At 35.3% G+C, this 25682-nt stretch overlaps 3 protein-coding genes across 4 annotated transcripts; 2 read left to right on the top strand and 1 right to left on the bottom strand.

Moving 5' to 3' along the window:
- Positions 1-13025, bottom strand: LOC132312217 (uncharacterized). Its single transcript, XM_059810496.1, has 3 exons — positions 12946-13025; positions 3239-4572; positions 1-220 (listed from the first exon to the last, which is right to left on the bottom strand). Exon 2 carries the CDS (start codon positions 4569-4571, stop codon positions 3240-3242), a length of 1332 nt encoding a protein of 443 aa, XP_059666479.1. The 5' UTR covers position 4572; positions 12946-13025; the 3' UTR covers positions 1-220; position 3239.
- On the top strand, positions 12768-13414 carry LOC132314388 (glyoxylate/hydroxypyruvate reductase HPR3-like). The gene has a single exon (XM_059813262.1). It carries the CDS (start codon positions 12911-12913, stop codon positions 13412-13414), a length of 504 nt encoding a protein of 167 aa, XP_059669245.1. The 5' UTR covers positions 12768-12910.
- A 5544-nt stretch (positions 13415-18958) lies between these two features.
- On the top strand, positions 18959-24383 carry LOC132312216 (transcription factor GTE12-like). Of its 2 annotated transcripts, none has more exons than XM_059810495.1 (10): positions 18959-19306; positions 20398-21441; positions 21576-21795; positions 21881-21933; positions 22041-22092; positions 22175-22258; positions 22368-22486; positions 22612-22678; positions 23651-23772; positions 23877-24383. In XM_059810495.1, exons 2-10 carry the CDS (start codon positions 20416-20418, stop codon positions 24039-24041), a joined length of 1908 nt encoding a protein of 635 aa, XP_059666478.1. In that variant the 5' UTR covers positions 18959-19306; positions 20398-20415; the 3' UTR covers positions 24042-24383. The 2 variants fall into 2 exon arrangements, with proteins under 2 accessions (XP_059666478.1, XP_059666477.1); XM_059810494.1 differs by having other exon boundaries at positions 18960-19306; positions 20347-21441.
- The last annotated feature ends 1299 nt before the right edge of the window (positions 24384-25682 follow it).

Genomic DNA, 25682 nt, shown 5'->3' with positions numbered 1-25682 from the left:
TCCAATTAATAGTAAATCCATTAATAACTTCCAAATGGTTACAACTCGAGAATCCCGTAACTCAAGGACCCCTTAACCAAAAGTTACTATTTAGAATTTCAACCAAATAAGTACTAATATCAACTGAAACAAAACTAATATCCTACTTTTAAGTAAATAGAAGGAATGGATAAGTCCTCCAGCTGCGGATCCTCAACCTTGAGACTTGACCTTCTACAACCTGAAAAATAAATCGCGGGTTAAACCCTACGAGCAAGTTCTCTCTACCAAGCCTCTGAAAACCAATAAACAGATCATCTTTACCAAAACCATCCCTAATTAAGCTTTAACTTTAATATACGATGCTACAAATATATATAAGTACTTATATATATAGTGCAAGAATCCTACCAGTTAATAGGGCATTAAATTGTCAAAACCACTCACCAATAATTAATTATTAGTCATACCTAGACCAAGCCCCCCCTTTTATAATTTTCTCATAAAGTAAACCCCACGCACCTTAACTCCATCCTAAACAGTAATTTAGTCATCTACACATATAGCAATTTAAATATGCACCGGCAAATCAACCATACCATTTATAAATATATTTATTTATATATTAGCAATTCAACTATGCTTCCTTCAATATATTTACTTTTACAATTAATTAGCAATTCAACCATGCTTCCTTCAATATATTTACTTTTACAATTAATTAGCAATTCAACCATGCTTCCCATATATGAAATTTATTCATAACCAATAAGGCAGTATATCAAAGTCTTTGGCAACTCATCCATGCCTACAATTCAACCATGTATTAACTTTAAACTTAACTCTAGGTATAATTATACATAGACTTCACATGCATATAATAAGCATGTCCTTAATTTAATAACCGTGTATCTATTACGATTTTAAATCAACCATACCATACACGAATCAAGTCATACCAAACAAGATTTATAATATTTAATAATCTTAAATAATATATATATACACATATATTTTATAAAATATATATGTGTGTGTATCATACATTCCATACCAATCGTTGACTATTTAAAATCATATCTACATATATATACACATATATACACCTCATTTCATTGCAAAAATATTTAATTAATTATATTTATACCACTAAAAGCTACTAGGTATCTTAGTAACACTCTGAGGCTCTCAAAATATCAAGAACACACCCTCTAATGATTAATTTTAACCCTAACAAGCTTAAGATAAATACTGGAACTTCACCGGAGTCTCAAGCAACTTTCCAGGACCTCACACGCATCCCCACGCGCCTTCACGCGCCGCCACATACCCCTAGACTACTCCCACGCGCCTCCACGCGCTTCCCCTTACCGGCAGGCGCGTCCACGCGCCCTCACGCGCCTGAGCCACTCTCAGCGCGTGTTGGCAGCTCCTAATTGGTTGTTGTTTGGTGCTCTTGGTAAGCCGCGATGCACTGGATCCTCTCCCTTAATCAACTACATCTAACCATTGACGCCGCATGTGTATCAACTTACAATGGACCGCATCACACCAGATCAATCCAACTAAATTAAATTAATCATATGGCCTAGATCAACGAGTGCACCCTTTTCCTACGTATGCGACCACACTGGATAAAAATCCTATTGATGCGCAAATACTAGCCGCCTCCAGTGTATTTGTTAAACAATTTAATATATATATATATATATAACAATTTCTAAATTAACATTAAAAATACAAATTAATTTCAGAAATTGTTCAGAAATCTCAGAAAAATCCCAAAAGCTCTATTTATTATTTTGGGCATAAATGAACATATACAATTAAATTAAAATCCATTTAATTTAATTAATCGTGCTACACAAGGTTAACGCAAAATATAAAAATTTTAGCAAAAATAAAATTTAATTAACCTAACCTCACATACAAGATCTAAATTATCAGAACAATGCATACATATATTCACATGTTTAATTCTATAATTTTGTAAAGAATAAATATGCTCCTCCAATCTGAATAATAATTTAATTTAATAAAATAAAATTATAATTTCGATAATCAAGGTGATAAGTTTATGAGTTCTAAGAGGAGAAGTAGAGAGGAACTCGCCTTTTCTTTTCCAAATCCGGTCTCCTCTTACGTTCTTTGATCCGGCCTCCTCTTCGTTAGCCCTTCTTCTTCTCTCTCTAATTCTCTTATTTTTCTAACGTGGAAAAACTCCTAACCCTAAAGTCTTATGTGTCTATTTATATACATACAAAAACTAAATCCTTTTCCCATTAGGATTATCATATAAAATAAATAATATTTATCTTTTAAATAATATATATACATACATATATTTTACTATAAACATATATATATTACCTTCCATATATAACCATTAGTTAAATAAATTATATATACCTATATATATCAATATATAATTATATTGACATATATACCCCTCCACATGATTTAATAATGAATTAATATCCTCATGTAATTATATAGGTATAATTATGCAAAGATAATTATTAAATATCCTCATAACCACGGGCCTTTACCAATTAACCCAACAAGGCTTCCTTCAAGCCCAATACCACATCCGTTGGTCCAACTTCCTTTAATCCCAACCCAAATAACTTAAATACCTAAAATAATGAAATTAAATAAAGTTACACCAACATAAAATCACGCAAATCAAATAAAAAATTCACTAACTAGCATTCCACAAATCAAACACCGTATAAATTTAACAAATAAAATTACAAAATATATAATTTAATTAAAACAATACAATTTACCTACGCACTTAATTAAATAAAACAAATCACAACTATCAAGCACCTAATTAAATAAAACAAATCACTTAAAAATAATAATAATAATATAATATAAATTAATTTAATTAATAAATCCTTTTTACAATATCGGGGTATTACATTCTTCCCCCCTAATAAAAGGAATTTCGTCCTCGGAATTCACGAATCCATGAAATGAAATTTTGATTATTTGTCCCAAACTTTCATTTTCCCTTATTCCACTGTTTGCCATGTAAGATATTTAATATGTAAATATCTATAATAAAATGCTCACAATTGTGTAAATTACTTAAACACTTAGTGGTGTAATATACTAACAGTCAATGATTTGTATATATATGTATAAATATATATCACCATCATAAGCCAAAACCATCCAGATACTAATGAACATGATGCACTTATATCTACTAAGTCATTTCTACATCTACCTTGAAATAAAAAAAACATACCTCAATTCTTCTGAGGTACCCATGCATTGCAAGGTGTGGCATTGTACACCATACCCTGATGCAACTGCTGTATAGGCTGTCCCTGTGGTGGCGGTGGTGCTGGTAAGGCCGAAAATGTCTGAGCCTGCACACGTGGAATCTGTGGAGTAGGTAATGGTTGCCACTGTCCCTGTTGCCCATACTGTTTCTGAGCCAACCCAGGACACCGTTTGGCTGAATGCCCATAATCTCCACACTTATAGCAATGACCCCTAAATATACTTGACTGCCCCTCCTGGTGATTACCCTGTAGCTGTCCCAGTCCAGTCTGAGGTGCTCCAGTCTGCTGAGTGGAAACTCCCTCTCTCTGAACTTCTGAATTACCCTTGTGCTTCTTCCAAGGCTGCTGGCCCTGGAATCTGCCCTTGTCATTCTGTCGGTTCCCATTATCATTCACTTTCGCAGCTGGCTGATTAGCAAAATCTTTGCCACCCCGCTTCTTAGCCCTAGTCTGTCTGAAATCCTCATTCAGCTGATAAAGCTGCAAAGCTGCGTCCACCACTTGAGCATAAGTAGTGTAGGCTGGACTACCAGTAATAGCTCTCTTGATAGACCACATTAGTCCCTTGACAAAACTGTTGCGCTTCTTCTCCTCTGTATCCACCTCCTCCGGTGCAAAGAGAGATAAGCGTGTGAACTGCTGTTCATACTCCGCCACTGTCATGTTCCCTTGCTGCAGATTAAGAAATTCAGTCTTCATGGCTGCCCTAACTGCATAAGGGAAATACTTTTCTTCAAAGCGTGCACTGAACTCATCATAAGTCAATGCCATCCTCTCCTCTATGGTGGTAACTGACTCCCACCACTGCAGTGCATCCCCAACTAGCTTGAAGGTAGCAAGCATCTGCTTCTGAACCTCCATGCACTGAACCAAGCGAAGATGTCGCTCAATGTCCTGTTTCCACTGGTGAGCTGCTCTCGCATCCGTGGAGCCCGTGAACTCAGGTGGACTCCCTTTTGTGAAGGAACTCCTGGCCTTCTCCCAAGTATCAGTCCGAACAACCGGTGCTGGTAACGGTGCCGGCTGTACCTGAGGCTGATTCCGAAGTACAGCTGCTACCCCAGCTTCTATAGCCCGAGCAATGAGGTCATTGATGTGAGGAGGATACTCTGGATCCCTGCCCTGAGCCGGAGCCTGAACTTCCTCTTGCTCCTCCTGAAGCTGACCCTCATCCTGAAACCCAAGTCGTTGCTGCTCTTCCTCCATTTGCTGACGTTGCAGGTGTTCTTGCTGCCTACGTGCAGCTCTCCTCTGTCGACGGTTCAGATTCTGTCCTCTTCCAGTATTAACCATGCTGTTAACATAGAACGACAGACATTAGTACGATTTTAACGGACCGTAAAGGAATACAATGTATCCTAAACTTAAGCTCTAAAGAAACGAGTACACAAAGCGGAATTCACATAACGAAATACACCCTAGGGACACTTGAACCTGGAGTGCTCTGATACCAACTGTAATACCCCCTAATTTCGGAACACGGGTTGATCAAGTCCGCGCACAAAATCAGGGGATATCAAACCAATTAAAGTATTTAAACAAGCACGGATTACAAAATGAAATAAAGAATAAAATAAAACGCTGAAGAAATCCAATTAATAGTAAATCCATTAATAACTTCCAAATGGTTACAACTCGAGAATCCCGTAACTCAAGGACCCCTTAACCAAAAGTTACTATTTAGAATTTCAACCAAATAAGTACTAATATCAACTGAAACAAAACTAATATCCTACTTTTAAGTAAATAGAAGGAATGGATAAGTCCTCCAGCTGCGGATCCTCAACCTTGAGACTTGACCTTCTACAACCTGAAAAATAAATCGCGGGTTAAACCCTACGAGCAAGTTCTCTCTACCAAGCCTCTGAAAACCAATAAACAGATCATCTTTACCAAAACCATCCCTAATTAAGCTTTAACTTTAATATACGATGCTACAAATATATATAAGTACTTATATATATAGTGCAAGAATCCTACCAGTTAATAGGGCATTAAATTGTCAAAACCACTCACCAATAATTAATTATTAGTCATACCTAGACCAAGCCCCCCCTTTTATAATTTTCTCATAAAGTAAACCCCACGCACCTTAACTCCATCCTAAACAGTAATTTAGTCATCTACACATATAGCAATTTAAATATGCACCGGCAAATCAACCATACCATTTATAAATATATTTATTTATATACTAGCAATTCAACCATGCTTCCTTCAATATATTTACTTTTACAATTAATTAGCAATTCAACCATGCTTCCTTCAATATATTTACTTTTACAATTAATTAGCAATTCAACCATGCTTCCCATATATGAAATTTATTCATAACCAATAAGGCAGTATATCAAAGTCTTTGGCAACTCATCCATGCCTACAATTCAACCATGTATTAACTTTAAACTTAACTCTAGGTATAATTATACATAGACTTCACATGCATATAATAAGCATGTCCTTAATTTAATAACCGTGTATCTATTACGATTTTAAATCAACCATACCATACACGAATCAAGTCATACCAAACAAGATTTATAATATTTAATAATCTTAAATAATATATATATACACATATATTTTATAATATATATATATATGTGTGTATCATACATTCCATACCAATCGTTGACTATTTAAAATCATATCTACATATATATACACATATATACACCTCATTTCATTGCAAAAATATTTAATTAATTATATTTATACCACTAAATGCTACTAGGTATCTTAGTAACACTCTGAGGCTCTCAAAATATCAAGAACACACCCTCTAATGATTAATTTTAACCCTAACAAGCTTAAGATAAATACTGGAACTTCACCGGAGTCTCAAGCAACTTTCCAGGACCTCACACGCATCCCCACGCGCCTTCACGCGCCGCCACATACCCCTAGACTACTCCCACGCGCCTCCACGCGCTTCCCCTTACCGGCAGGTGCGTCCACGCGCCTGAGCCACTCTCGGCGCGTGTTGGCAGCTCCTAATTGGTTGTTGTTTGGTGCTCTTGGTAAGCCGCGATGCACTGGATCCTCTCCCTTAATCAACTACATCTAACCATTGACGCCGCATGTGTATCAACTTACAATGGACCGCATCACACCAGATCAATCCAACTAAATTAAATTAATCCTATGGCCTAGATCAACGAGTGCACCCTTTTCCTACGTACGCGACCACACTGGATAAAAATCCTATTGATGCGCAAATACTAGCCGCCTCCAGTGTATTTGTTAAACAATTTAATATATATATATATATAAAACAATTTCGAAATTAACATTAAAAATACAAATTAATTTCAGAAATTGTTCAGAAATCTCAGAAAAATCCCAAAAGCTCTATTTATTATTTTGGGCATAAATGAACATATACAATTAAATTAAAATTCTAATCGTGCTACACAAGGTTAACGCAAAATATAAAAATTTTAGCAAAAATAAAATTTAATTAACCTAACCTCACATACAAGATCTAAATTATCAGAACAATGCATACATATATTCACATGTTTAATTCTATAATTTTGTAAAGAATAAATATGCTCCTCCAATCTGAATAATAATTTAATTTAATAAAATAAAATTATAATTTCGATAATCAAGGTGATAAGTTTATGAGTTCTAAGAGGAGAAGTAGAGAGGAACTCGCCTTTTCTTTTCCAAATCCGGTCTCCTCTTACGTTCTTTGAGCCGGCCTCCTCTTCGTTAGCCCTTCTTCTTCTCTCTCTAATTCTCTTATTTTTCTAACGTGGAAAAACTCCTAACCCTAAAGTCTTATGTGTCTATTTATATACATACAAAAACTAAATCCTTTTCCCATTAGGATTATCATATAAAATAAATAATATTTATCTTTTAAATAATATATATACATACATATATTTTACTATAAACATATATATATTACCTTCCATATATAACCATTAGTTAAATAAATTATATATACCTATATATATCAATATATAATTATATTGACATATATACCCCTCCACATGATTTAATAATGAATTAATATCCTCATGTAATTATATAGGTATAATTATGCAAAGATAATTATTAAATATCCTCATAACCACGGGCCTTTACCAATTAACCCAACAAGGCTTCCTTCAAGCCCAATACCACATCCGTTGGTCCAACTTCCTTTAATCCCAACCCAAATAACTTAAATACCTAAAATAATGAAATTAAATAAAGTTACACCAACATAAAATCACGCAAATCAAATAAAAAATTCACTAACTAGCATTCCACAAATCAAACACCGTATAAATTTAACAAATAAAATTACAAAATATATAATTTAATTAAAACAATACAATTTACCTACGCACTTAATTAAATAAAACAAATCACAACTATCAAGCACCTAATTAAATAAAACAAATCACTTAAAAATAATAATAATAATATAATATAAATTAATTTAATTAATAAATCCTTTTTACAATATCGGGGTATTACAGTTACCCTCAATTTAAAATGATTAACTAAGATGTCCCCAGTCATTATTGTGAATGACTTGATAAGGCTAATTCCAGCCGTGAGATAATTTTCAGTCGGTATACTCATCTGAGTCATTCTCATGATATGTGCTATCGTTCTAGCTGAAGAACGATTTCTTATATTTGGTATTATTTTCATCCCTGGCGAGAGGGGCTGGCCTTTTCTTGTCCTCTCCTTCCTTCCGTGCACTCATGGTGTCTTCAGCGTTGATGTATTTTTGCGCTCTGATTAACAACTCTATCATGCTGGTGGAAGGTTCTTTTGATAAGGAGAACAAGAATCTGGAACTTTGGAGTCCTCCTATGAAAGTGGTCAAAGCTACCTTATCGTCCACCTCTTTTACCTGCAACATCTTTGCGTTGAATCAGGTGATGTATTCCCGAATCGACTCTTCCTTTTGTTGCTATAGGGTAAACAGGTAGGTAGTCGGCCTCCTATGCCTCTAACATGTAATAAAGTGGCTCACAAACTGCTTACTCAGTTCTTCGAAGGTGTTGATGGTTCCTGGCTTCAGTTTGTTGAACCAAACTCTTGCTAATCCCTTAAGTGTAGTGGGAAAAGCTTGGCACATGATTTCGTCTGGCACAACGTGTAAATACATAAGAGCTTGAAAAGTTTCCAGGTGATCGAGGGGATTTTTGGTCCCATCGAAACTTTCGAACGAGAGCATCCTGAACTTGTTAGGTAGTGGACATTTTATAATGGCGGGGATGAACGGCAAGTTGGTCCTTTGTACCAGGTCATCTACGGCGGCAGAACCTTTCCCTTTCATAGCCTGCATTACATCTTCCATTTTTCCCTTAAGATCCTCGATCTGCAGGTCGAGATGGGTAACTTTCTTTGTCTTTTCCTTAAAACAGAAAGCTGTGCTTTCAGGAGGTCGGGAACTCCGTGGGAGAGATGGGTGGACCACCTCTCTATGTCGGGTTCCCACTTGGCTTTGTTCCACTTCAATCTCATTTTGGGGGGGATGATTATCCTGCTTTTCAAGATTCCTATTTCCTCCGTTTGGATTTGAGAGATCTTGTCGTGGTAAGTTTTGTTGAACCGGTGGAACAAAATGTTGCAGGAGCGTTGCATTTTGCTGGATCAACTGTTCCGTACCCTGACTCAGAGTTTGGACCTACAGTTCCAACGCTGCAGGTCGAGTCTGGTCGTTTGGGACGTTCAGGTTTTCATCCGACTCTACCCTTTGACCAGATCCCTGCGACGATGTTCTTTTGGTAACCATACAGGACTATAAACATATATACCCAACATAGTAATTAATTGATTCAAAGGAATCGTCGTTCCCACAGACGACGCCAACTGTTGAGGGTAAAATTCACGCGGTCCGATACAACACCGTTTTCCTGCAAGGAAGAGAGGAGAAGATTGATGAACCTTGACGGCACCGGTGTGGTGCCTGCCAAGAGCTCTCCAACGGTCAAGTTAGTCACCGGAGGTTTAAAAAGAATGTAGGAATTTAATAATAGTTTTTTCGTTGTTCTTTATTCCCGAGTCGTCGTCCTATTTATCGTCGTTTCCTTTATTTTCGATAAGGAAATTTCATCATCCTCATCTCGGAACTTATCCAATGGAAATCTTATCCTTCATGAGATTTGTCATCATCCCCATGGAAATCTTATCCTGCATAAGATTTGTCATCATTCTTATCCATGGAAATCGTTACCCCTAATAACAAAATATGATCGTTGATCACCGAAAATATCTGGCGGCTGGTCAACACTTGGTTGGCTGATCGTTAGGTTAAGATAGGTTTATTTTTCCCTATCAATCTCCATCATCTTTATTTTGTTGTTATAATTTATTTATTTTTTATTTCTTCTTGTTTTAATTTTTTTCTTAGGATCAATTTGTATTTATTATTGCATTATAACAATTTACAATTGTACTACAAGGACAAACCTTTTTTAAAAAAAAAAAAAAATCCAGACTACATAATTTTGTGTACGTGCATATATTGTGTGAAATATAAATTTTGTAAGGAAAATAATATTTGGGCCGATAATTTTGGTAGATTTGTTAGACCCACGTTGCGATCAAAATCATTGTCGGTTTGAAGTTAAAGAAGAAACTTGCTTTGTGGTCATCGTTGTGGAGCTCTCGCAGTGAGCTTTTCTGACGACGTTATAGTGGTGGGAACATATTCAATCTCTGTCATGGATGATCCAAGGAGGATCGATGTTGTTTATAGCATTGCTGGACTGACATGTTGAAAAGTCTGATGCCGGACTGACCTATAGTGGTGGCGGCAACCGATTCGTAAGAGCTAGAATTGAAAGTGATGCTGTCGGTGAGCGTGGTGCGGAGGGATACCTTTATCACGCTCACTTTCTATCTGAGAAATAAATATGGGCTTGCACACTTTTGACTTTTGATTGCTGGGTTTGGCAAAATGTAAAAGAAAAGATGAGATTATATCTTCAATTTATCTCTTTAGAAAGAGAAGAAAAACATAACTATGGAGGAGAAGTCCTTTGCCTTCGAATCGAACCACTACGTAGCAACCGAGATCTGTTCAGAACACAAGGGCATCGACGAGACAGTGTAGGAGCCGGGCTTGAGAGATCCAGAGAAGCGGATGGAGGACTCGCCGATGATGATGGCAGCGGATTATGCGGCAGATTGAAAACCTCGTCGATAAAGAATACAAGCAGTAGATATGATGAAGTGGTTGCAGCAGCGAGCAAGGCTCGGCTCGGCGGTGTTGAACCCACCCACGGTGGAGATACTCTGCTCGGCGGTGGAGAGAACGGATGATTTCACCGACGGCGAAGGAAGTATTGACTAACGTTGCTGAAGGAGTGGACCGGTGACAGTGCTGCCATAGCCGGCGAGGGCTATTTAAGGAGGCCAGAGTGTATCCAGCGCATGATATTGAACAGAGGTTGAGACCAGTGAAGCGGCAGAGGACAGCGGCGTGGCAGAGGGTAGTGGTGGCGGTAGAGAGCAGCGGAGTTTCGTCGGCTGTAACAGAGATGACGAAGAATGTGACGCGTGGACTCTGTTCTTTGGTTGGTTAGTTGTTGTTCGGATGCTCGCCGAACTTCCTGACTGAAATTCACCGGGACTGAGGTTCTTCTAAAACAACTCACTGGTTTATCGAAGCTGAAGGTTGGGAATTTACTGTTGGGTCTCTGAATCCTTCACCGGAACTGAAACACTTGGGAAGAAAGCTCGTCGGAAATGAACTTGAGAAAGCAGGAAATGGGTTTGATGAAGCTCTGCTTGGAGTACGTTGAAACTGCTGGGTCTCTTGGTGAAGCTCACTGGTTTAGTTGTCAGAGCTGCTGATTTCTGTTCTTTAGATGGGTCTGTGTTGAATTGAGAGAAAAACTGGATCAGTTGGTGTTTGCCGTCCGGTAAGGATGAGAGCTTGCGGCCAGAGATTGGTTGACGGTGACAAAGGGTGATTGGTATCACCGGGACGGGTTTGGTGATGACAACCTCGCCAACAACGAGGATCTGATCAGTAAGAAAGGCGGTTCAGAGATGTAGAGGCTGTCTGGACCATCTATGGCAGAAGGTCATGGATTGATGGAGGCCTATTTTTTAGCTGATTTTTTCTCTCTCCTCTCTTTTCCAAACTTGACACATAGACCGGCCATATAACAACAAGCCACATAGATTCTGCCTAAGAAATAGGCTTAAGTTGTCTACCTGAGTATAACGACCCATTTTGTAATTAGGAAATTTGAGTGTCAAAATGTATTGGATCCAGTTATAATTTTTTATTTATTTTCGAACCTCGATGTTAGAAGGCGTAACAAGTACACGCATACTTCAATTTGATGAGACCATTATTTAGAACATGTATGTGAGTGAGGAACATTATGAATATTTTTAAAGTTGGGTAGAAGATAAGAGGTTTGTGAATAGTTTTTAGTAAAGTTCAACTGGTTGCACTGTCTTCTTAAATTGGTTACACTTCTTGCGTAAGAATTTCTCTAGGGAGAGTCCAACCAATTGAACTTGAAAGTGAAATCGATTATACTTCCTGATGTAAAACAAGACTCAGCAAAAATCCAACCCATCACACTTTTACCTGAATGTGCAAAAAATCAGATTTTAGTAACTTTTCAATTTTTCATGCTTTTAACCAAACTCTTAAATAAGTCCTTATATAATTTTAAAAGAATTTTACATATATTTTGAGGACTTTATACAAAAGAAATGAATAAAGAAATCTCAATGGAAAAGAAAGTGCATTACCAATTTTCCCCATTTCATTTTAAAATATTTCAAAAATGTATACTCAGATCTACTAGGTAACAGCTACCACCTTTCTTTTCGTTACATCACTCCGTAAGAGGGGCCTATCTATCCAAACCGAAAAATATTATAAGTTTATATAAACTCTTTTTCTTTCTTGGTTTATTAAAGTTTTAAAGAGAAAAATATTTTTTCTTAACTTTTTAAGGGTATTTTTCACAAAAATAAAAAAAAAAATCCTTAATTTTTTATATACTTAAGAGAACACACTGTTACATGATAGTGACTTTGGGTGATTTTCTCTATCTGGTCGGTGTTCAGAAAAGTAAGACTTTTATTTTGCCTTTACCAATTCATAATTTGAAAGAAGGAAGAATTCATCACTGTAAATGGGTCAGAGCATTCGCGAAGTGTTCATAATTTACTAGCAATCCTTCTACTGGGATGAAGGGAGTAAGTCTAAAGTCTAGAGTATTTGAACGAGGGAGTCACAAAGCTAGAAAGATATTTAACAATTCGTTCTAATTGGCAGACCGACGTGGATGGGAGCCTGAATCACAATCTGTTGTACTTTGCTTCAATATAGTAGATAGTTGATCATTTCGTTCGAGATAACAAAAGTCTCTAGGGGTGCACACGGTTTAGTTCCTTACGATTCCGGTCAGAATCGAAACTGGAATTGTTAACAACGGTTCCTTAAAAATGGAACCGGAACCGGAACCGTATAGTATGAACCGTTAATTGTTTGGTTTTATTTCCTTGTAAGGAATCTGACTACCTCACAGAAAGTAATTGGTATGAAATACACAAACAGAAAGAGAGAGAGAAGAATCTAATTGAATTCAATAAAAGTGAAGTTGAAGTTTTTCAATTCCAACAATTGAGCACCTAAATCGACAATGGCGTACACACAAGAACAAGAACAAGAACTTACAAAGGTTGTGTTGGTTCTTCGCCCACCAATTGTTTTCAGTGACTATGGAAAACATTTCTTAGAAAAGTTCCATTTGCTGAAAGCATGGGAATCTCTGATGCCCACTGAACAATTCCTCGCAACCCATACCAGTTCAGTGCAAGCTATGCTCTGCTCCGGCAACACTCCGATCCCCGCCGAAGTCCTCCGCCTCCTCCCGTTTCTCAAGGGCATCGTCACCACTAGTGTCGGCCTTAACCAGATCGACTTGCCGGACTGTCGCTGCAGGGGAATCTCCGTTGCCAACATCAAAATAGTCTACTCGGTTGATGTGGCCGACATAGCGGTCGGACTGTTGATTGATGTTTTGAGAAAAATCACGGCCGGTGATCGGTATGTTCGTGGTAGGCTTTGGCCGAACCAAGGAGAGAATACCCTCTTTCCGAGTCTCTCTATACATATATGTACTGTATATGTATCACACATCTGAGATCGGAGATTGAGAATTTGAGAGGAGGCGAGGAGTGAGGACTGAGGACTGAGAGATTTAGGGCAAAAAGACTAAAAAATTATGTTTTTCACGTGGACCACGTGGCTCGAGCCTGATGAGTGGACGAGAATGCTTACTTAAGTCTTTATAGTGTACTTTTAGTATATAATTAAATATATATTAAATAAATAAATAAATATATATATATATATATATATATACACGGTTCCAGTTCTTACTGGTTCTCACGGGCTAGAACCAGAAACAGAATCGTACACCCACGGTTACAAAATTAATAATCAGGATCAGAATTGGAACCGTGAGAACTGGAACCGAACTCAAGGTTTCGGTTCGGTTTGGTTCTCACGGTTCTACGGTTCCACGGTTCTTTTATGCACCCCTAAAAGTCTCCATGGTTTTCATCCCCATTGATTGGATTTATTTCAACAAGGGTTTTCACGCACAAAATGTAACGACGTGAACCAAAAGGTCTGATTCGCTAACCGGTTCCTTACCCGAGCCCGAGGTCATTTAAGACAATACCATTATATCCAAGGTCAATACATCATTACTAATCAAATTATACAAATTTCTTTTACACAATTTTCAATGAATTTAAATACATAATTAGGGCCACCATGGCCGTAAATACAACGTTATATAGTATAAGAATCCTAGCGTCATCTAGGTCCGTGAATGCGAGTTATACGCCCTTTCTCTTCCGGTTTGTAATACCCCTAATTTTAAAAGGATAGTCTCGACATTTTATTAATTGTTTTAATTGTGTTTTAAATTCTTTAATTGATTTCTTGGCTATTTGTTACTTTTTTTTTATATGAATTAATTAATTATGTGTTTATTTGAAATACATGTTTAAAGATGTGTATTTGTTTACTTAAATGTTAGATATTTTAATGTGTATTTGTTTATTTTAATGTTAAGAATTTTCTTTAAAAATAATGTTAGGAATTAAATGTTTTAAATGGTTATTTTATTTTATTTAATGTTTTAACTTTTAAATGGTTGTTTTATTTATTTATTTTATTTTTTTTAAGAGTTATGGATAGTAGTTATGGGCCAACCAATTGAAAAATGTAATACCCCTGATTTTAAAAGGATAGTCTCGGCATTTTATTAATTGTTTTAATTGTGTTTTAAATTCTTTAATTGATTTCTTGGCTATTTGTTACATTTTTATATGAATTAATTTATTATGTGTTTATTTGAAATACCTGTTAATGATGTGTATTTGTTTACTTAAATGTTAGGTGTTTTGATGTGTATTTGCTTATTTAAATGTTAGGTTTTTTCTTTAAAAATAATGTTAGGAATTAAATATTTTAAATGGTTATTTTATTTTATTAAATGTTTTAAATATTAAATGGTCGTTTTATTTTATTTTATTTTATTTCATTTTATTTTAAGAGTTATGGATAGTAGTCATGGGCCAACCAAATAGATTCCATGGACTACTTGGATAAGGGGTTTAATGGGTACGGATAATTACCCATGGATAGTGTGTGTGTGTGTGTGTGTGTGTGTGTGTGTATATATATATATATATATATATAATTAAATAATACATATATATTTAAGAAAAGTCCTTTGGAGATAATCTAGTGTATTTATTTTATTTAGATAAAAATAATATGCATAGATCATACGTATTTTATATTTTTAGTTACTTTTTTTAGTGTTTTAAATTTTATTATTATTTTTTTTATTAATTGGATGTGGATTGGGAAAAGGAATATGGTAAATATGTAGTCTATAAATATATAACTATAGGGTTGAAAAAAGGGGTTAGAATTATATCACGTATATTTTATAGAGAGAGAGAAAGAAGGAGGAAGAAGGAAGAGGAAGAAGAAAAAGAAGGCTAGGGTTTTATCAAATCCTAAAGGCAAATTCTTTGTTCTACACTTCTCTCTTAGATCTGTAATCTATATATCTCTAGTATAACTTTAGGGATATTTAAAGGATAATTAAAATTGGAATCCATGTTTTAATTAATCTAGAACTAGGTTTTATAAATTAGTTTGTCATGTTTGTTCTTGTGTATAAATTGATAAATTTATGATTTAATTTAGATTACATTATGTTTTGTGACATGTTGTACATAATGTTTTTTATATCTGTATATTGATGGAACGTAGAAACATGTCTAGGATTCCTGAAACAAATAAAGAATGACTGCACAGTGAAATTCTCGGTTGATTCGCGTAATAGTGCTCGGATCGCTGTTACAGTGTTCGAACCTTAGGGACAAAGCTCGAGCCTTGAATGAAAAGCTCGAACAATTGGTTGTAAAGCTCGAGCAATTGGATGTAAAGCTAGAGCCTGAGAAGGAAAGCTCGAGTAACTGGGATAAAAAGCTCGAGCCTGAAGTAGGATGCTCGAGTCTTGGACAGGGTGCTCGAGCATTTAGGACAAAAGCTCGAGCATTACCTAGAGAAGTTTCGTAAACAGCGTGGTGTTACTTCTTTTTGATTTTGAAGGGACCTGAACATCAAATAGGGACTTATGTTTGGATTTAAATAAATTTAAATAGATTTGATCATAATGATGTTTGCTATTTGAATATTTTAAACAAACGAATGGATTTAATATTTTAATTTGTTCTAACAATTAAGATTAAATGTATAGCATGAATAGTATATGAAGACTGCTTAAGTGATTGTATAGTAAAATTTCAATCTGTTTATGATTTGGTATGTGTAGGATATGTAATGTAGGAAGCTGAAATAAATTGTAAGTTGTTCCTATTTTGTGATAACATGATATAATATTATTATGTTTAACTCTGGATTATTTGATGTACTTCTGAAATTGTTACATCAACTGTTGGATTGTGTGGATTTAGTGCACCAGTATGGGATGGTGGCACTCTAGGGATGGATTAACTTATCAGTTAAGTCCTACCTATTTTATAAGGGAACGGATTAACTAAAATGTTAAGTTAGACTTATATTTGTGTCAGGTCAACTGAACCAATTGGATGATATATAGTAGATTAATTTAGATTGGATATATATATATATATATATATATATATATATATATATAGACATATGCCATGATACGAGCTTGAGTCTCATGATCGTGGTTAAGGTGCGTATATTGCCAGGGATGTGCAGCTAGATATAGTGTAGTTGTTTCCCTGGTAGGTTCAGGTACTCATGCCCACTATATGTGCGTTTTGCATGTTGCCCACTATTCAGGTTGAGACAATCTTATAGTCTAGTGAGGTTCCTTTAGTGTGTATCTATATATATATACGGATTACTTAGCTATTGCATGGGTTAGCTATAGATATATAGTTTCTCCAGTCTCTATTGGGTTGTCGTAAAAAGAACTTGTTCGTAGGCCTGACCTACTATTATTATTTTTTTAGGTGCTCATCAGTTCCATACATAGAGTTTGTTCATGCTGAGCAGAGACAGTCCACATCATTCTTCTGGTTCTACGTAGGACTCTCTTTATGTTTTAGTTTCAGATTATAGTTATTTTCAGTTGTTTCAGTTGGAATATCATTAGGGGTCCACTAGATAGATTCCCGAGTTATACTGATAATTAAAGGTTTTGGAAAAACTTTTGGAGGAATTATTATTTAGTTTTCTTTTCTGCTATTTTATTTATTCTTAACTATTTCTTTTGTATTATGTGTTCATTTACATACTTAATTGTTTGGTACCCCTCGGATCTGTGCTCGGATTTGATCACCCGTGGCTTTAGAATCGAGGGGTATCACACGGTTCTCTGAAAATATTAAGATAAGGAGTGAGCTTAACAAGTCAGTAGGTAATGCCAAAAATACCGGTTTTGGACTCCCTTAAGCCAACAACCAAAAAAGGGGAAAAAGATGCCAGGATCATACATGGGGAATTATCAAGATCACAATCCACGTCATTCAATTTAAAAGATTATCATCGCATAATCAGTCATAATCATAGGTGCCAAAATGCCATGAAATGCAATGCTTTATGTAACCGTTCCTGAGCTTGGTCTCAAACCAACCCCAAATCCCCACATATGCTAACTGACTTTACCGAGTTGGGATTGACATTATCCCTTGCCTCTCGCCCATTTCGGGCCTAATATCAACTTTTTTACGCCCTACACCTTGCTGCGCCCTTCTAAGTCAGGTTAGCCCCGGGCTTAAACCAACCTTAGATCCTCACCTACGCTAACTGACTTTACCGAGCTAGGATTGACACTATCCCTACCCTCTTGGCATTTCAGGCCTAGTATAAACTTTTTCACGCCCTATACCGGGCCGCGCCCCCTTTAGGTCAAGTTAGTCCCAGGTTCGCGATACCCGGTTTGTTTCTAAATCCCCCCTTTCCGCCCATTCTATGATGGCTCACTTTTCAATCTTGTTCAACTTTCTTACCATTCTAAAATGGCTCAATGCACTTCTTATTCAATTTTCTCACCATGCCATGCATATGAATGCAATGGCGTCAACTTGAACTCAATTTCACATTTATGATAATAGTGGCATAAACACAGCATTCCCAATACAATGGATATAACATGGCATTTATTTACAACTTAGCTATAAGCATGGTATTCATCATATAAAGCAACTACAAGCATGGTAATTTTCAAAACGTTAGTAATAACATACTCATCATCATCATCATATATATATATATAATCTCACGAAAATAATTCAACACAAGGTGTGCTCATTCAACAACTTTACAATCAAGCACATATATATACAAAATTAATATCATTTAGATCATGTTTCGTCACATAAACGTGTAAGCACATAATCGACATTCAATTTTTTCGAAATTTATCATATTAAACATATTTCAAGTATACGAACTCAACTAAAGTCAAAACTTAATGGTTTAGATTTCCCTACCTCAAAATTAGCCAAAATGCATCTCCCGCCGGAAAAGTCAACGCTGGTCAATGTTGGTCAACGGTAGTCAACGCCGGTCAACGGCAGCAGAACGGAAAATTCCCTTGCTCAACAATATCAGTTGTGCTTCCCGCCCGGGATCTCTCAGCCCAAAAAACTGAAAAATGCCATAAACAATGCATTTCTAAGAGTCCTGAACTCGAATAAATGCCTAAACCACTCTCGGAACTCACCCGGCACACCCCAGGGTGTCCGGCAGGCAAAACGAGGTACGGAAAGAAAAATCCCGAAAAATCAAAAAATTCCCGAAAATGAAATTTTAATTTTTTTTTTTTTTTTTTTTTTTATAAAAAATTATAGCTAGCCAAACAGTGCCTTAAGGGCCAAATGCATTGTTTATGGCAGCAATTTAAAATTTAAAGCAAATTTAAAAAAAAAAAAAATCAAATTTTAAGGGGAAAAAACCAAAAAAAAAAAGATTTTAAATTTATTTTTGGCAAAATAATTTTTTTTTGGGACAAACAGTACCAAAACAATATACTAATATTTTTTATTTAATGAATTTTATTTTATTTAAAAAAGATGAGCTCAAAATAATTTATTTTTAGGTTTTTCCAAAAAAAAACAGGCTGCCAAAGGCACTGTCGCAGCCTGAAGTTTAAAAAAAAAAAAAAAAAATGCTTCAGGCAAAACGTCGTCGTTTTGCTAAAGGGAAGGAACAGGGCAAAAAAAACATATACCCCTAACCATCCAAACACCCTTCATAAGTAGCTTCTGAGCCCAGAAAGCGAATCCAAACAGGTCCATAATTGCGCATCAGCCGGTGGGGTTTAACTCACACACACTGCAACACTAAAACCTCTGGTTTTACGCACACAGTCCCGGTATCGCTGAATATGATTAGGGCTGCGACGATCAATACTCGAGCCCTGTGTCTTCGCTTTTCTCTTTCGCTTCTCGTATTTGCAACCAATCGATCAACGAATCAAAGCTTTTGCTGTTCTGCTTAGATTCTGGTAATTTCTTCAAACCCTTATCCCTAATTACTGGTTCTTTAATGTTTCGTATTAATTCTTTTATATTTATTTTATTTTATTGTTAATTTTTCGTTTCTATTGAATACTGCATTAACGATTTCGATATTTGGAATTGGATTTAAGGAATTCAAAATTGAAATAAATTTCCTCGAAGTCCAAATGCCATTATGCATACCTAGGGACTAGGGTTTTCCAGTAGAAAATTGGTAGAAAGGCAAGGCCTATACCCAATAATCTCAACCTCTATTTTTAAAACTCTGTCTAAGCCTCCACTTTTAGACCATTTGAATTTCTACTTTTTATTTAGAGGGCTATTATCCTAATGAATGGTCCACAATCTACCAATTTTCTTTTATTGTTTTGGGCATATCATTATTTTATTAAAAAGTTTGAAAAGATTAACTATCCAATGGAATATACCTGCCTCACCCACGGGGCTTGGTCCGGTCTCAAACCTATCGGGCTGGTATCTCTCTCAGTTCAGATTGTTTTCACTTTTTTGCAATTGATCTGTGATCCAACTGACTTATTATTATTGTTATCAGTTTTTGAACGTGAGTGCTTATTTTTCATAATTACTGGATATTATGGATGCTGATATGATTATTTATATTAGTTGAATAAAAACATTTTTATCAAGATCGTTTTTTGTGTTGGAATTACAGCTGATTTTGTAGTTGTGCACATATAAAAGTTGTTCTTTTTGGTTCTATCCTATCACACTTAAAGTGGCTATCTTACCATTTAGGATTTAACCGCGCTACTTATTTAACCATGGACTTTTACATTATATATTTATCTTTTTTACTTTTTTTACATTAATAGTATATTTCTATTTATTAGTCAATTGTCATTAGGTGGCAATTGAGTAATTAATTTTTCTTCCTTTAAATTTTGTCCTAATTTTTTTTGAGAGTGAAAAAAACAAAGTATTTATGAAGGCATTACGAATAAATGACGTGTGTTTAGTCCTGCATTAATGATTATGTTCTGCTAATATGAAGTATATTTTGTTGCAGTGATTTGTGCATTGCTTTCTTTAGGTCAATGATTATGGTGTTCCTCTTCAGTTTTTGTAGTTTCCAGCTATGATTGCTACTGAAACTATAGTAATGAGGAAGTTGAAGATCCAAACTGAATCCAAACAAACTAAGACTGAATCTACGACTCAATGCAACTTTGGCCAGCAGTTGGTGCCACGTTTCGCAGTTGACAGAAATTTGAATTCTGCTGATAACTTAAAGGTGAAGTTCTTGGAACCAGGCTGTCACAAGCGGAGACCTGCAGGATTGTTAGAAAGTCAAAAGGTGAAGAGGCAGAAGATAGATTGGAGCGTGTCACAGCAGTGTTCTACCATTCTGAAGAAATTGACGACTAATCCATCTGCTTGGCCTTTCAATCAGCCAGTGGATCCTGAGAAATTGAATATTCCTGATTACTTTTCTATCATTTCTGAACCCATGGATTTGGGAACGATAAAGACCAAACTGGAGAAGAATTTGTATTCCAGTGCTGCAGAGTTTGCTTCTGATGTCAAACTGACCTTTTCCAACGCCATGCTGTATAATCCTCCAGACAACTATGTTCATCTAATGGCCAAGGATTTAGATAATATGTTTAATTCAGGATGGAAGTGCTTGGAGGCAAAATGGAATTGTAAGAGCAAAAGAGATGAGCAGTCATCTATGTCAAGTGAAAGACCAAAGAATATTGATGTTTCAGGGCAGAATAGATGTTTTCTGAGCAGAAAAGATGAACAGGCATCTGTTTCAAGTGGAAGACCAAAGAATATTGTTGTTTCAGGGCAGAATAACCATAAAACACCTTCATTGCGTGTTAGTTTGCAGCCCAACACCTTGACGTCAGCTATGAAGAAGCAAAAGCTAACAGAAGAGCTTGTGAGAGTATTAAAGGGAAATATGCCACAACAGCTGGAGTCGTTTTTAAAAAAATATGGTTTCATCTGCCAGAAAGAAGAAAAAATTGAAGTGGAGATCGATACATTGGATGACAAAACTTTATGCGAGTTGGAAAGAGTGATTAGGAGTTCTTTGGATATAAGAGCTGAGTTGGAAAGAGTGATTAGGAGTTCTTTGGATATAAGAGCTGCAAAAGTAAGTAATTTTCGGGTGACTAATATATCAAAATAACTTTTACCTTTTCATTTTTTGCAGTTGGTTCTAAAACTTCGTGTTGGTTTGGGTTCTTAAATGTATTATCTATTTGACCATCTCTCTTCTTTACACAGGTGGAGCCTACTAAAATGAAAGACAATGGCAGGCCTCAATCTTCAGGGAAGATGTTCCACAAAGGTATGAAGTGGCAGAATACAATTTCTGTTACGGGTACTGGAAGTGCTTCAGGTTCTGCCAATAGCAAACCTTCATTGGCTCTCTCCAAATGTGCATGTGGCAGTGTGAGATGCCAATGTGGACGTCAAAATGATTTTGTCTGTTCATCTTCAAGTGGTTAGTTGATATTTTCTCATGCTGCTTCTCTACTCTGGATTTCCGGTAGTTGACCGACTTAATTCCAATCTTGCTTTTGGTACAGATTTATCTTCAGAGAAATCATTGGAACAAGATGATCACGATGCTTGTAGAACGGTACATATCTCAGTATTTTGTTCATGTCATGGATTTATAACGAGATTTATTATATTTGATTTGCTTGCTTTTCAAATCTGAGTAGAAATCTTTGTATATAAATCTAGGACTGCAAGGTACAAATGGCATCTTCCCAGATGAGCAAATCAGATTCTGATGGTAAGGATTTGTATTAACTGATATTTTACCTGTTGTTTCTTGGTAATCTAAGAATTGACTTGACATCTGAAATTATCTAAAGGGGCCGCAAGTGCTTTGGATGAAGAAAATTTTTGTTCTAGTCCACAACTTTTGACACTTGCTACAACTGCTGCTTCTGGGGAAGGTTAGTTTATTTGTCAGTTATGTATGACTTAAGTGTTTTTAAATGTAATCACCACTCATATACTCATTTATACATCCTTGCATTTCTGCTGTTTGTTCATTTGGTTAAGCTTGCACACCACTTATTGATGTCCAACTGTCACCAAAGAAGGCTCTCCGTCATGCAATGCTAAAGAGTCGCTTTTCAGATACTATCTTGAGAGCAGAACAGAAGATACTTTTAAATGATGTAATGAATTTTGATTTTCCGTACGAAGTTTGATGTGCACAATTATGATGTTATTTCTAGCAAGTTAGAAGTAGTATAGTGGTCGAGCATGCGATGTTGCTTACCAAGTTTGTCATTGATCTCAGGGTGGTAAAGCTGATGTGTTAAAAATGCAGCAGGACAAGGAAAAAATGGAAAGAATGCAGCATGAAGGTATTAAATGAACTTCGTACCTGTCTATGAATAGATATATGCTTTCAGGATTATATATTTGTATGTACCTCTGTTATATGGACTCTTCAAAAGTAGTGAAGTATCCGTGTCTGACACGTATCCCTCGGACATGGGTATGGGATATGTGTCCGACAGTTTTGGTTGGACATGTACTTAAAAGCATATCCAATCATTCAATTACATTATATTATTCCTTTAAAATGAGTTAAATGCCTATATTGAACATTATATTAGATAAAAATATTACTTTACTCTAGAAAATAAAATAAAATAATTAATAAAATGAATATTTAGCCGTGTCCGTGTGTGTTTGAAGAATTGACACGTCCGATGCATGGATGCATACCCGTGTCCGACACCCGGTACCCGAGTTCATGTGACATAGGTTTGTGTTACTGATCTAACACATAATTCTCCCTTCTAAATATAATAATGACATTTCTTCTTAGATTTGAGTGAAAATTTGAAGGTCTAGAGGGTGGTTATGGACCTGTCATGCACAAAATATTTAATTCTTTAATCTATTTCAAGCTGGTTGGGAATTGATGAAACAAAATTTGAAGTGTATTATGATGGTATTACAAATAGAATAGAACAGAACAGAACAGAATTGGGACAAGGAAAATGTTAAAGTAGGATGTGAGGACCTTTTAAGCGTCTGGTTTATCAAATACCCAAATCCTAAGACACATGAACTTGTTAAACATTTATCTCTCTCTCTCTCTCTCTCTCTCTCTCTCTCTCTTGTGCACGCGTTGAGGGATGGAGGCTACAAGAGAACATGAAATCTGTCATCTAGTCTACTTTGGCAGCTTTAATTCATCCTATCATATTATTTTTATTTGAGTTTCTAGTCATTTTTGTTCTTACTATGAGGTGCTTCTCTTTTTATGGAAAAGCTATAGAAAGTTCTGCAACTTTGTTTTTAACTGGTAATTTTACTGTTCACAGAAATGTTAAGAATTCAAGCTGAAATCAAGGCTGCTGAAGCTGCCTCGCGACTAAGAGCAGAAGCTGAACTGAAAATGCAGCGGGAGAGAGAAAGAGAAGCTGCCCGACTTGCACTAGAAAAGGTATGTCTATGTCTCAGTATCTCTTTCATGTAGATGTTCAAATTTGTTGAGACACCTCTATTACAAAAGGGATCTTACCTGTTGTAAATCTTACCCCCATTCAGGTAGAGAAGAGCGTGGAGATTGATGAAAATTTGAAGATCTTTAAAGATCTTGAGATGCTTTGTGGGTGTTCGCCATTTGGCCGCTTCTGTAACGCGTTGGAACAGCTCGGTTTGTATATAAAGGAAGAGTACCTGGTGGGTGAGAACGAGGATATATATTCATAAATCTGAAAACTCTTTCTTTTGTCTGTCATTTTCACCAACTCTGATTGTATATTATTGTTTAGTGGAGTGGGGAAAAAAAGGTTGGGTGTAAATGATGATATTCTCAGTGAGGGATTGTAGATGAGGCAAGAAAAATGTTGCAATATAGATGAGTGGAACTTATTAGGTGGGACATTGGTTTCTCATCCCCATTTTCTGAGAGGGGATGTATTTGGATTTAGGGATATTGGAAACTGTTTATAATATATAGCTATAGCCTGAAGAGGGGGCTTCCATTGAGTTTCATCTCTATGACTCTGTTGTATTATCAATGCAAAGTTGATGTTACCATTTTTCAGATTATGCGACTGCTTTTCCCTGTACTACTATTTGATTTTGATACAAATATTATATATAGTACGGTCTTAAGCTGCCGTCAGAAGCCATCACAATCTGGTCTCAATGTTATTAGGTCTGTCGTTCCATTTTGAATTTTCATGGTGACTTAATGTTTTCTTCTTTATTTCTGCTATTTCAAAATTATGGTTAACAATTTATGCCTAAACTCATTAAACTGCTCAAGTCGATCAATTAAAATTAGGGTAAAGTATAATCACACCTCCTGAGGTTTGGCAAAAGGACACTCAGAGGAAACTTACCTGTTTTTTGGACAAAAATACCCCTGAAGGTTCAAAAATGGACAAAGATAACCCTTTATATGAAAAATTAACCAAATTACCCTTTGACCATTTAAGAGACTTTTTTAACCTTACAATTTAATAAATTGGACCAATCTACCTTCATGAATAATTTATGCATAAAAAAAAGTAAAAAAAAAACTTTATATTGTTTACTTTTTTTTTTTTTTTGGTTATTTATTTTATAAATGTCCCAACTTCTTAAGAATGTAGACGTCTAAAATGATTTTTTAATTTAATACATATATTTCAAATAAATTATATTTTGTTATTAATTCTTTTCTTTTTCTTTTTTATTTTTAAATTAAGATACTTAATTCTTTCATCTAAAAAAATTAAATCAATCTCTTTTCCTTAAAAATAAAAAATATGGTACCAGTATAACTTTATGCATCTTAAATTATATATCAAATATTATGCGTTTCCCAACATAAAAGAAAATAGGTACCAGTATAACTTTATTCATCTTAACTTTATGCATGCCTTCTTTTTTTTTTTTTTTTTTTTTCCTTTGTTTTATTGTTATTTTTTTCCCTTTGTTTTATTATTATTTTTCCCTTTGTTTTATTATTATTATTATTTTCCTTTTATGTTAGGAAATGCATAATATTTGATATATAATTTAAGATGTATAAAGTTATACTGGTATCATATTTTTTATTTTTAAGGAAAAGAGATTGGTTTAATTTTTTTAGATGAAAGAATTAAGCATCTTAATTTAAAAATAAAAAAGAAAAAGAAAAGAAGTAATAACAAAATATAATTTATTTGAAATATATGTATTGGATCAAAAATCATTTTAGACGTCTACATTTTTAAGAAGTTGGGACATTTATAAAGTAAATGACAAAAAAAAAAAAAAAAAATGAACAATATAAAGTTTATTTATTTATTTATTTATTTTTTATGCATAAATTGTTCATGAGGGTATATTGGTCCAATTTATTAAATTATAAAGTTAAAA

This window comes from Cornus florida, unplaced genomic scaffold (assembly GCF_030987335.1).
Source record: "Cornus florida cultivar Cherokee Brave unplaced genomic scaffold, ASM3098733v1 CherokeeBrave_3.0.0_Hap2_Chr06, whole genome shotgun sequence".
Classification (NCBI taxonomy): domain Eukaryota; kingdom Viridiplantae; phylum Streptophyta; class Magnoliopsida; order Cornales; family Cornaceae; genus Cornus; species Cornus florida.
Note: the sequence above shows the minus strand (reverse complement) of the source record. Positions and strands in the feature narration are given on the sequence as shown.

Coding starts and splice junctions, on each gene's coding strand:
- LOC132312217 (XM_059810496.1), bottom strand. CDS start 4,571: ATGGTTAATACTGGAAGAGGACAGAATCTGAACCGTCGACAGAGGAGA.
- LOC132314388 (XM_059813262.1), top strand. CDS start 12,911: ATGGCGTACACACAAGAACAAGAACAAGAACTTACAAAGGTTGTGTTG.
- LOC132312216 (XM_059810495.1), top strand. CDS start 20,416: ATGATTGCTACTGAAACTATAGTAATGAGGAAGTTGAAGATCCAAACT. Junction 22,093..22,174: donor GAGCAAATCAGATTCTGATG/GTAAGGATTTGT, acceptor AATTATCTAAAG/GGGCCGCAAGTGCTTTGGAT. Junction 22,487..22,611: donor AGAAGATACTTTTAAATGAT/GTAATGAATTTT, acceptor CATTGATCTCAG/GGTGGTAAAGCTGATGTGTT.